Below are 12,916 nucleotides of genomic sequence, written 5' to 3'. Positions count from 1 at the left end.
TTCTTCTTTACTTATAAAAATTTATTTATTTTAATTATTTTATTATTCTTAAAAACAAGCTGTGAAAGGTTGTTTGGCTGTCAGATATTATTTATTAGTGATGTGATATGTTGCAGAAGCTTATATTATACTTTCTTTTATAATATTTAGAATGTGAGTTCGGTCTCAGAGGAAGAATAAAAAAGAAAACAAAGGTGGGAAAGAAGTTTTTTTTATTTTAAGTAAGTAAAGAAGAAATATTTTTTCTTAATAAATTTGATTAATGTGATAAAATAAATTTAATTATATATTAATATATTTAAAAATAGTTTTAAAAATATTTAAAATAGAGAAATAAATTTATAAACAAAATTACAATAAATTTTCAAGGAAAATTAAAAAATATTATAAAATTTAATATATAAAAAAATTATATTTTAAAATAATAGTGAATAAAAATTAATTAATTTTGATTTAATTTAAAGTAAACTAAATTATTTTATGATATTGCTATAATAATATATTAATATTTATTTTAACATTTTCAAAATATAATTATTATTATATAAAAATAATTTATATTACAAAAGGTCAATCGGTTAAATTTATTTACGTACATTCTATATTCGTATTTCTTAGCAATTTTGAATCAAATTTTATGTTTTCTTCTCATTTTTTGTTACAGTAGATTGAACAGAGTGTGAAGAGATTGATATTAAACAGATAGACTGACTAAGTCAACTTTAAGAGTGTACGAATATAAAGAAGAACAATCAAAGATGAGTGAGTATTCACTATCTTCCAAGGGGACACAGTTAAATTATTGAGATCTTTTGTAGTCAAATTTAATCTCATAAATATATAAAATATTTGTAATTATGTGTTCTCAGAGAAATTCTAAATATGTTTGTCCTGAAAACAGAAAAAGAACAGAACTGAAAATAGTTAAAATTTAAATATTATTGTTATTTTCACTTCTCATTAATAATCTTTCTCAATTTATACATACATCTATGTCATAAATTAAATTTTAACACATAGTATTTCTTAAAATTAAAATCGCATAAATCGTAATGAGAATAATTATTTTTTTTATTCCTTTATATCAAAATATTATCATGAATTAGCAAGTATTCTGAAGTTGACTTACTTTTCAACACTCGTTTTTCTAGTCATCAGTTTCTTTGATCATTCTCCAACACCATGTTTCCCAATCACACATCTCATTGTCTCCTCTTTTATATTTCTATATCACTATGTAGATAGATAGTTACTTATATCTGTTTCTGCCATAACTTAATTGCTTCTCATAAATTCTAAGTCTTAAATAATCGTTTAGTAATGAAATTATCCGCAAGAGCAAGCATGAGTAATCCTTGTTTCTTCTTCTTCCTTATTGCTTCCTTTTGTTTTTCCTCCTTTGCTTCTGGAGCCACTCTGCCCCAGGATGAAGGTATGTTAATAGCTTCCAATAGTTTGTTAAAACCACTATCGCACTTTTGTATGCTACTTTTGTTTTATAGAATTCTGTTTGACTTTTATTTCTTTGGACTTTATACCAATATATATGCAGAGAGATAGAGAGAGACCATTGTTTTTTGTAGGTAAGAAAAAAAAGTTCCTTTTAATAAAAGTTGTTGATGATTTTGTTATGATAGTGAAAGCTCTGGAAGATATAGCTAAGATACTTGGGAAGAAGGACTGGGATTTCGGCGTGGATCCATGCAGTGGAGAACGAAATTGGAGAACTGCAGCACCAGTAAAAGGGAGTGAAAATGAAGTAAACTGCAGTTGCTCCTATAACAACAGCACCGTTTGTCATGTCACCAACATGTAAATCTCACTCATTCTCTATTTTTTTTTTCTTGAACAGTTTATATCTAAATGAAACTTTAAAAAAAAATATATATAACTCAAATTGATCGAAGGTTCACTGCATATCTAGAATTCTCGTGTCCACGTTTAAAAATACAATTATTAAAAAATAACTTGACTTGGATATGCTGTCGAATAACTCAATCAAATTCACGACATAAATGTTTATTACCCATAGACAAAACGATAATACAAAATCCACCAATGAAACAATTAGAATGTAAAGTAAAGAAAAGAAAAATTAGAAAAAACCACACATAAGGTAACATGATTTAATTGAACTATTAATAAATTTCAATCTATCTTTAAAATAAATTCACTATATTAACACATTCCAATTCCTTTATTTTACTTGTCTTTATATAAAGTGCCTATTGGTGTGTTAAAAGAGATAGAAAGAATTCATAGATAATTCCTTTGGAGATAGGGTTGGATGGGAGGAAGATTGCTTGGACTTCTTGGAAGAAAGTTTGCGAGCCTCGTGAGGATTGCGGTCTTGGTATTATTGATTTAAAAGTTTTCAATATAACGCTTTTAGGGAAATGGATATGGCGTCTGGGGACGGACAAGGGCGATATGTGAAAGGATATTCTTGAGTCCAAATACGGAGGTTGGAAAAGTCTGGGTGAATGAGGGAATAATGTTAAGGTGTCCCTCTAGTGGAAAGACTTGAAGGAGGTTTGGGCCTTGGAGGGTTGGGGAAGGAGGTTTGAAAATCGTGTCATGGGGTAGATTGGAAATAGGAAGACTATTAGCTTCTGGAATGATAATTGGGCAGGATGTGGTAATCTAAAGAGCGTTTTTCTGAGGTTGTGCTCTTTGAATGTTCCTGCTGAACCTAAGCTGTTTGAGCTTGGGAATTGGGTTGACGGAGTCTGGGTGTGCAAATTAGTGTGGAGAAGGAACCTGTTTGAGTGGGAAAAGGATTTGGAGAGTGAACTTCTTCCAGAACTCCAAGGTTTGAGGTTAGAGTTGGAGTTGGAGGATTGCTGGGTCTGGATGGACAGTGAATGTTCTTCTTACTCGGTCAATTCTGCTTATGTTTTCTTAAGGGGTGAGTTTGAGGGGGGGAACAGTTTTGTGTATGAAAATTTTGGAAGACTAAAGCTCTGCCTTCGACCCAAGTCACTGCTTGGAGGGTGTTGAAAAATAAGTTAGCCACCAAGTTCAATTTGGTAAGGAGAAGGGTAGAGTACGAGAGTATTTTATGCATTTTGTGTGGGGTGGAAGAGGAGTCTAGCCGCCATTTATTTTTCGAATACAGACTAGCTTGGCTTGTCTGGAGCCAATGCTATGCTTGGTTAGGTGCAGCGTCCGTGGATCATTCAGACCCTTACTTCCATTCCCTAATTTAGGATGTGATCCGATCGGTCATCGGTAGTCGATGACGTCAGCATCAGAGAACCACGTGGACCACTCGCAGGGTGACACGTGGACCAGGTGGCAGAGAGGTCAGGGGAACGATCGCCAAGAGAGGTGATCGGTGGTCAGTAACCAAGTGACCACCGACAGATCAGGCGGCAGAGAGGTCGGGGGACAAATCATCCAGAATGGTGATCGGTGGTCAGTAGCCAAGTGGCCACCAACAGACCAGTTCTCAGACTAACGCCTGAAGGCAGAACGCGAGAAACAGATAAACACTGATCAGTCATCGGGGTATTGTCATCGGGGTCTCGTGTTACACGCAGTTAAACTGGGAATGAGGATCCCAGCGAGAGCGTTACGCATGGATCTCGCATGAGCACACCTCAGGGAATCATGCACGAGAGTGGCCTGAGGGAACTAGTAAACCAGTCAGTGGTTGGTGATTCCCTCAACCCATTACGTGCATGGCATCGTGAAGGGTAAGCTATATACGCAGAGAGCAACGTTTGGTGAGTGTGCCTAGACCAGCCACACCCGACGTTCTCCCAAGAGTATGCGATCTGCCCAGATAAGAGAAACATCCTAAGTTACTCCGCAAGGGCGTAACTTAGGCACACAAAGAGAAGCGCTAGAGCCCTTCCAGTAAGTGACACGTGTGTGGTTAGATGTGAGTTGCAGGCCCCACGTGTCATCATCTGAGAGGGGTGCGGTCCAGACAAAAGAGCACTCCGTACCACTAAAGGTACAGACAGGCGCAGCCAAGCGCAGAGACGCGCAGACATGCACAGACTCTCACGCTCCCCACTGCTGATTCTGAAGGTACGCTTTCTCTGAAAAGCATAACAGGGTTCTGACACATGCCAGAAAAGCATAACAGAATTCTGTTATGCCCAGAAGCAGGGAAAGAGAGATAAAAGGGAGAATCAGGGTGAGGGTGAAGAGAGAGGAAAAACAGAGTGCAAGAGTTCCTACACACACTGCTAGTTTTCTAGATTTTGGTGGTTCTGTGGACTAACTTGATCGTCGGAGTGCAAACGGCCGCTAGAGGCGTCGTCTGTGTGTTTTGCAGGTCACGTTTGGAGAAGCAAGAGAAGGTTCTGAGGGTGATTCTGCAGAAGACGCAGTCGCGTAGACAGGGCAGAGAGTGCTACGAAGCGATTCCTCCACGTTCGAGTTGCCGGCAGGATCATTTGGCGCCCACCGTGGGGCTCGAGTGAATCGTTGTCCCATATATACCACAGTTTTAAAGACTTACCAGAGTCTTATCAGTTTCGATTGATAGAGAAAGATGCCTAGAAACAGACAACCATCACCTGCGCCATCCGCTGACGAAGGAGCTGTGACAATGGCGCAGGTCCTGGAAATGGTGCGCACGCTGCAGGATAACGCCGTAGCGTCAAAGGTTGAACAAGAGAGGATGCAGACGGAGTTAGCTGCGTCGCAAAGCAGGAACAACGAGCTGAATCGCGTCAACGAGTAGTTGAGAAGGACGTTGCAGGCGCAGAGGGAACACATGGTTGACGAAAGGGTGTCTAGGCAGCCCTCACCTCCAAGAGCGTTTCCCATGCCATTCTCCCCTGAGATCATGGGAACCATGGTGCCTCCCAACTTGGTGGGGGTGAAGGCATTGTTCAAGGGGGTAGAAGACCCGGAGGCGCATCTGACGGCGTTCCACACCCAGATGATGTTGTCTGGGGGTTCAGACGCTGTCTACTGCAAAATGTTTATGAGTACGCTCAGCGGAATCGCCATGGAGTGGTTCGTAAGCCTACCAGAAGGACACATCACGTCTTTCTCCCAGTTCTCGAAGCTCTTCACTGAGCAATACATCGTCTAGTTTTCTAGTCTTTGGTGGTCCTGTGGACTAACTTGGTCGTCGGAGTGCAAACGGCCGCTAGAGGCGCCGTCTGTGTGTTTTGCAGGTCACGTTTGGAGAAGCAAGAGAAGGTCCTGAGGGTGATTCTGCAGAAGACGCAGTCGCGTAGACAGGGCAGAGAGTGCTACGAAGCGATTCCTCCACGTTCGAGTTGCCGGCAGGATCAGAAATAATCGATTGTTTCTGTTTGACAACAAAGACAAAACAAAGCAAAGCTTTTCCAAATCATTTTAAAAACCACTAAGTGTCAAACAACAGGTTGTTTCGATAATTCAATAGGTTGAAAAACTTGCCTTAGCCTCAACCCCTTGAGTAGCAGCTTTTTTAACTCGTTGATTTGAAAATCAACTGAATAAAAATTTCTCAGCTTTTAAGAAAATATTTCTTTCAAAAGAGATAAAGATCAAATGACCTTGGATCATTTCAAGGAGTGAATTAACAAGTTAAAATCTATTAGACAACACACACACACATCAACAGGGTCTTCAAGCTTTCCACACAAATTTGGAGGCATCAAAACATCTTATTCAACAATCTCCCCCTATTTGATGAAGACAAATCCTTGGTTTGTTTGTGTTGCAGTGTTTGAACTTGAAAGGTCCTGCAAAATAGAATTTGTATAGATACAAAGCAAGTATAGTAGCAGGACAAAACATTTTCACTAGCCACACTCAAGACTAGTTTCTGCAGAACCAGAAATGCAGAAAACCAAAAAAATCCAAATTGTTCAAGTGCAGTAACAACAACATAATCAATGTTTTGTGCAACCGAAAATGGTGTATCAGAGTGTGGTAGTGCAATAGTTTTAATCAGACTTAAACACCATAGAATAGCCAAAATTACAACCAAGAAACCATTAATTTCTCCACCTATTTGTCTTCACAAATAGTCAAAGACAATAAAAGAAAACAACAGAAACAAAATGAAAGGAAACAGTTCAACAACATAAACATAAACAGAAATTGATACACTAAACTCTTCAATCATCCTTGCCATACTGGAATTCAAAGAGTTGCGTCTGCACAACTTCAATTTTCTCCTCAAGATGTTGGAACCTAGCAGCATAGAACTCATAGTGGTTCCTTTGATCATTGGCCATGTTGTCCATGCGATTGATCATCAACCTTTCAAACTGTGACATAGGAATCCCACGATCAATGGGTGGCTTATAGCCCACAAGTATATGCATATCATATTCATCTGCATTTCCAGCACTTGGACCAGCTCTACAGGTTTCACAGTGCCTTGATCTTCTTGTTCAGGTTCAAAATGATTTCCAGTATTTGGTGCAACTTGGTGTTCATCATTTGCTCCAGCTTGATCTCCACAAGAAGGACCCACCTATTTTTCATCTTTACTCACCCATTTGTTGCAAACCTTGATGAATCTCATTTTGCTAAGAGATCCATTGTTAATTTCATGAGATAGCTTCACCACCTCAAACAATTCTTCCTCAAGGTCAACTTCAAAGTATTGAAGAAATTTAGATATAAGAGCAACATAAAGGAAATGATAGTCACTTAACCTCATAGATTTTTGCATGTGCTCCTTGAAGATATGGATCCAATTGACTTTGACGTTCTTCATTATGTAGTAGATTAGAACAAGATCTTCTTCAGTGAGAACCGAGTGATTACTCCCCCTTGGAGTTAGCATCCATGATAGAATGAAGACAATGATTCTCTCATTTAGTTTTAAGCCACCCATAGAAAAACTCTTCACTTTCAAGTGGGGATTTTAAGGCAGCTCACATAATATTGCATTTTGTTGAAGTCCTCCACCACACCTATATTGTTATGGCCTTAAACAAAAAGGGGGGGGGGTAAATTGTTTATAAAAGATTTTTTAAAATTTAAAAGGTATAATGAAAGCCAAAGAAGAATCACAAAAGGAAGAAACTAGGGAAACCAAAGCACAAAACTGATTTAGTTTATTTACAGAAAATCAACCCGTTGTTTTTGCGATTCAACCAGTTGTTTTTATCAGCAGGGAGTAAAAACAACTTTAAAGCAGATTTAAAAAGTTCAGGGAAAGAGAGAGATAAGCACACAAGCAAATTTATACCGGTTCACTCTTATCCCAAGAGCTACATCCAGTCCCCAGAAACCACTCAGAATTCCACTATGCAATCAATCACTGATTACAAAACACACACACCTAAAAGAAGAGATCTTCAACCTCTCAAGAATACACATTTCTTTTGGCAACTACACCACAAAACTAAGAACAACCTTTGATTCTACACACACACCACAAGTATTCCAGAAATACAAAAGATAAAGTGAAAGGATTACATCTGATTAAACTCAAATTAAAAGATTAAACAACAATCATATTCCACGCTTTGAGAAAACCCAAAAGTTTAAAGTAAATCTTTGAAAACTTAAGCCACTTTGTCAAATCTAAATTCTCCAATCTGTGTTCTATCTCTTAGGAGCGTAAAACAACCTGTATATACTCCAAAGGTTTGTTAAAAACATTTAAAGCAAGAGCCAATTCAGTTTTAAAACATTTAAAACAGATTTACCAAACTTAACAAAATTATGTTATGGATTTTCAAACAAAAAAAATCGGTTGAGATCACGAAAACAACCGATTGAATTGGTTTAACAGCAAAGTCAAATAGTTTCAAATCCTTTTCAAAACCCACTAAGTGTCAAACAATCGATTGAAACAATAAAACAACAGATTTTTTTTTCACTTCTTTAGAAAAAACTCTTTTTCAAAAAGGTTTTGATTTAAATCAGATTTGGATTCTAACCAAAAGTGGATTTACAAATTCAACTACCCAGAACCAACACACTCAAGCTACAACTAAGCCTTCAGCCAATCTTCATGTATTTGGAGACATCAAAGCCCTTGTTCAACATATATTCCATTTGTTGATCCTTAACCCAGTGTATTTCAGCCCCGTAATAGCAGTCCACATGAGGAGTGATCTCCATATCTACCCTTTTGACATGTGAATACATGTTCTCCCCATCAATAAGTAGATTTGTGTAGAATACCTTTATAAGATCTGGATAAGTGTTCCTAGACATCTCAAGAAACCTTCTTAGTTTCTGATCTTTCAAGACATTCCTCACATCCTTGAGATTCTACTCCTTTAGCCAGTTGAAGGATATCAATTTTGGGTTATTGATGGCTTTTCGGCTTGACTCATACATAAAACTTTCAATTTTCTCATTGTCACCTGAAAACCAATTTTCAAGATGTCCAACCCTTTTGGTAGCACATTTTTTCTTCCTTTTTAGTGAGGGGGGATGAAAAGGCCATAATGCATAAATGAATTTGTGAAGAGGCAGTGCAAACAACCAATTTTAAGTGAGGTTGCAGAAAAAAAAAGGTTTTTATATAAAAAAAAATACAATTGAAATCTCACACATATATAAGAAAAAGTTGACCAAGATAAATTGGCTTTTAGTGAGTTGTTTTTCCAACGAAAAAGAATCTTTAGTAGAGGGAAAAAGGTAGTGTGTCAGTCCTAATAGAAAAAGCAACAGAAAACTTGACCATTCATAAGAAAACTTGAATTTCCAAGAAACAATAGAATATATTCCTTTATGATCAGAATATATCCCTTTATGACTAGATTCTGAGACACATTTATTGCATATTTCACCAACAACTGGTTTTGAAAAGCAGAAACAGTTGTAACCATACGAAATCAGTCATACCAGCTTTATTCAGAGGTGGCAGAGGCAAAACAACAAGTTGTTTCATACATTCAACCGGTTGTTTTACTGTGACAGCAAGTGAATATTTTTCAAAACTGATTATCTTCCAAAGTGATGAGGAATGCATTGTGCAATTTATTCATACCTTTGCACAAAAATAACCTCAACAAACTTAATCTAGAAAAAACGTTTAGATGTTCAATTGGTCATATGAGGCACATGCATAGGAAGATAATGTACAAGTTACTTTACATGGGTCATGAATCTATTTGACATGTCAAGATCATATGTAAGATGTATACACTTGAAACATAAGGACAATCATTGCTTTGGTTGGTTTTCCCATAGCACCTTTTCTTTGATCTCAATGTTTCCTTGACTGCCAAGAATACCTAAAAGAGAGAAATTAAGAAGCAAGGTTTGGTCCCTTTATGAATTTGGGTCCATGGGCATTAACTGGAACATTAGGAACCTTAGAAACCTTAGGAACCCATTTCAAAATACCTTTGGGAACAGAAAACCTCCTCACTTTGCAGAACTAATAGTGTGACCCCTTTGCATGTAATAAAAGAAAATTTCAACCGGTTGTTTCGACAAAACAATAGGTTTTTTTCAAAGAAAGTTAAGAAAGGTTTTTAAAATGGTTTGTTCTTGCTGTTAGGATTAAACCCCTAATCCAGCCTTGCCAAAAACACAGTTTTGAGAAGTAAGAATAGTTTCATGATTGGGATTGGCCTTTGGAAAACTTGTCCATAATTTTTAAAAGATAGTGAACATTCTTTTGAAGAGATTCACAATTTTCACAAAATCTTAAATCAACAAACTTATAAGAAGAGTTTTGGTAAATCATTTCCAGGTTTTCAAAATCAGTTTTTGAATTGCTTAACTCTTCTTCTAAGGTCTTGATTCTATTTTCCAACCAATTGTTTAATCTTTTCAACCGATTATTCAATATGGCCAGTCTGTTAGCTTTCTCATGAGTTTATTTGAAGGCATCAAGAAGTTGGCTATAATTCTCAAAATTAATAAAGGTGCTTGAACTTACATTGTTTGATTTTTATTCTTCCTTTTCCATCAAACACATGTTGGCTTCTTCGTCTTCCTTTGATGATGAACTTGAGGATGAATCATCATTATCTTTCCAAGATATGTAGGCTCTTCTTGCTTTTCCTCTCTTTTCAAACTTCTTGTTAGCCCTTTTCTCTTCACTCTCATTTTTTGGACAATCAGCCTTGATGTGACCCTGTTTACCACATCGAAAACAAGTATAGTTTGTAGAATTAAATTCATTGACTTTCTTGCTATTATACCTGTTTGATGGTAGATTCTTGTCCCAACTGTTCTTCTTCAAGAACCTGCCAAAATTTCCAGTGAACAAGTTAAGTGTCTCATTATCACTGCACTCACTTGACTCTTGAACACCCTTTTGATCAATATCTCTTAAAGTTATGCTTTTCACATGCTTTTCTTCATTTTCTTGGTCATTAATCTGGTTCCTCTCAAGCTCATGCTCTCTTAGCTTTCCAAACAAGGAGGCAATGGTCAATGTGGTCAAAATCCTTGGATTGCCAAGACCTATCCAAGCATTTGAGGATCTTCATGTTCAACTCCTCCCTTTGATTGCCAAGACCTATTCGAGATGGTTTCTCCTTTAAGCATCTTAAACATTTCATACTCTTGGATCAAGGCATGCTTCCTTGCCCTCTTCACATCAGTTGTTCCTTCATGGGTAACTTCAAGAATGTCCCACATCTCCTTTGCAGATCCACATTGAGAGACCCTAAAAAATTCATCTGAATTCAAAGTAGAAGTTATAATGTTCTTTGCAATGCAATCATATTGGGCCTTTTTATTTTCAATCTTAGTACAATAAAAACATCATCCTTTCCAAGCTTAGGTATAAAAGGGTCATTTGTGATTGCATCCCAAATTCCTCTATCAATTGATTTAACAAAAAATTTCATTCTTACCTTCCAAAATTGATAGTTCAGTCCACAAAATAAAGGTGGCCTGTTTATAGATGCACCCTCCCCAAAGGATAGTTTTTCAGCCATTTTTAAAAAGGTTTTAGGATCGAAACTTGATTAAATTTCAAGAACTCAACTCCTGATGGCAGTTGTTAAAATTAGTGGCCTAAACAAAAGGGGGGTGAATAGTTTTCACAAGATTATCTGTGAAAAGTTTGGAAGCAGAGTGAAAAGTTTTGAAAAATCAACCAATTGATTTTCTATTCAACTTAATAAATTTTTTGTTTTAAGGTTATTTATTGAAAATCAACCTGTTGTTTTCTTGAAACAATCGGTTGTTTATACCAGCAGAATATAAAACAGAGTTAAAAACAATTAATAATAGAAGATATATAGAGAATCACACAAGAGGTTTATACTAGTTCACTCTTAACCAAGAGTTACATCCAGCCCTCATCTAACCATTGGGAATTCACTATGTAATCAATCATAGATTACAAAACACACCAAGAGTGATGATCTTGAACCCCTCAAGAACGCACACCACTCTTTCACAACAACACAGTTTTCATAAACAATTTCCTGAAACTGCCTTATACAAGAACACACAGAAGTACAATGTTCAAAGTGAAGAGAATAGAATACACTTGGGCTTTACAAAGCTATAGTTCAAAAGTATACAAAACCCAATCCTATTCCACACACTTGTGATGATCCAAAACTCTTGATTTCTTGAAAAACGTTTTTAAGAATCTCTCTTTCTTAGAGACTTTAAAAGAATGCCAAACAACCTTTTTATAAACTCAATCAAGTGGTCAAAGTTGTTAGATTAGAAACCAAAAGCAGTTGGAAGCATTTAAAACAGTTTAAAACACATAAAATAATTTTGTTATAAAAACAACAGTTTTTTTTCCAAAACATCAGGTTGAAATAAATTTTCTGTTAAGGTTTTCATAAAAACAATTAGTTGTTTTATTGAAATTACCGATTGTGTCTGTTTGTCAGCAAAGAGAAAATAAAGCAAAGCTTTTCCAAATCATTTTAAAAAAGTGTCAAACAACAGGTTGTTTCGATAATTCATCAGGTTGAAAAACTTGTCTTATCCTCAATTCCTTAAGTAATAGCTTTTTCAACTAGTTGATTTGAAAAACAACTGAATAAAAATTTCTCAGCTTTTAAGAAAACATTTCTTTCAAAAGAGATAAAGATCAAATGAGCTTGGATCATTTCAAGGAGTGAATTATCAAGTTAAAAGCTACTAGACAACATACACGCATCCACAGGGTCTTCAAGCTTTCCACACAGATTTGGAGACATCAAAGCATCTTGTTCAACACCTTCCATACAAAAATTTGTGAGGGTCCAAAGGTGTTTACTTGATCAAGTTCGTCTTCTTCCCATCATTTTTTGTTGTTTTTTGATTGAGTTCCTGATGTGAATTGATTTTAGGATTATTCATTTGATTAGTGACACTTTACTTAGATTTAGATTTTTAGACAAATAAAGGTGAGAAGCCTAAGGAAAATTCCCACTGGACATTAACTTAACAAGTGTTAAGTAGATGTGAAGGTTCATTTCCATAAGACCAAAGGAAAAACACAATTAATGGTGATAATGAATGACAAATATAGGTGCTGAATTTTAACAAACACAAGATGTGCAAGAACATGTACCGAATTGAAATTCAAGAACAATAACAAGAACAATACATATTTTGCAATTGAAAATAGGAATGGAAATGGAATGGAAAAGAGATAAGTGAAAGGAAACTTAGGAGATATGGAATTGTGAGGAAGCACACCACTTGGATGGTGAATTGAATCCAAGATAAGTGTAGATGCCGCCACTTGAAAGCTCACAACACTCACAAGATAAGACCAATTTAGGAGGAGAATCTCTCACTCACAATTCTAACACAATTTGTGTATAGTAACTTTACTCTTCGTTCAACATATGAATACATGAGGTAGGCCTCCCTATTTATAGATTTAGGAGCCTTGGAAAAGAAGAAAAGAGGGTAGAATGGGAAAAGAGAAAAAGTGGGCAGTCATAGGGTTTGACTAAGTCAATCCCGTATTCTAGGCTTCTCATTCTAGAAACTAGGTCAAAATGCCTTCAAATGGACTAGGAACAAGCTAGAATGCTACCCACACCCCTTACTATGCTAAAGGCACTTT

The 12,916-nt window shown here is 36.3% G+C and overlaps 1 protein-coding gene across 1 annotated transcript in view; it reads left to right on the top strand.

Moving 5' to 3' along the window:
* Positions 1-1,191: 1,191 nt before the first annotated feature.
* The window catches only part of LOC137835253 (putative leucine-rich repeat receptor-like serine/threonine-protein kinase At3g14840), a 33,780-nt gene continuing 22,055 nt past the window's right edge, over positions 1,192-12,916 (top strand). Inside the window, exons 1-2 of the mRNA XM_090302883.1 lie at positions 1,192-1,432; positions 1,638-1,812. Of these exons, the coding sequence (XP_090159009.1) occupies positions 1,321-1,432; positions 1,638-1,812 (287 nt within the window). The 5' untranslated portion in view covers positions 1,192-1,320. The remainder of the gene's footprint in view (positions 1,433-1,637; positions 1,813-12,916) is intronic.

Source organism: Phaseolus vulgaris, chromosome 5 (genome assembly GCF_051622355.1).
Source record: "Phaseolus vulgaris cultivar YP4 chromosome 5, ASM5162235v1, whole genome shotgun sequence".
NCBI classification, from domain to species: domain Eukaryota; kingdom Viridiplantae; phylum Streptophyta; class Magnoliopsida; order Fabales; family Fabaceae; genus Phaseolus; species Phaseolus vulgaris.
This window is presented reverse-complemented; position numbering and strand designations above follow the sequence as displayed.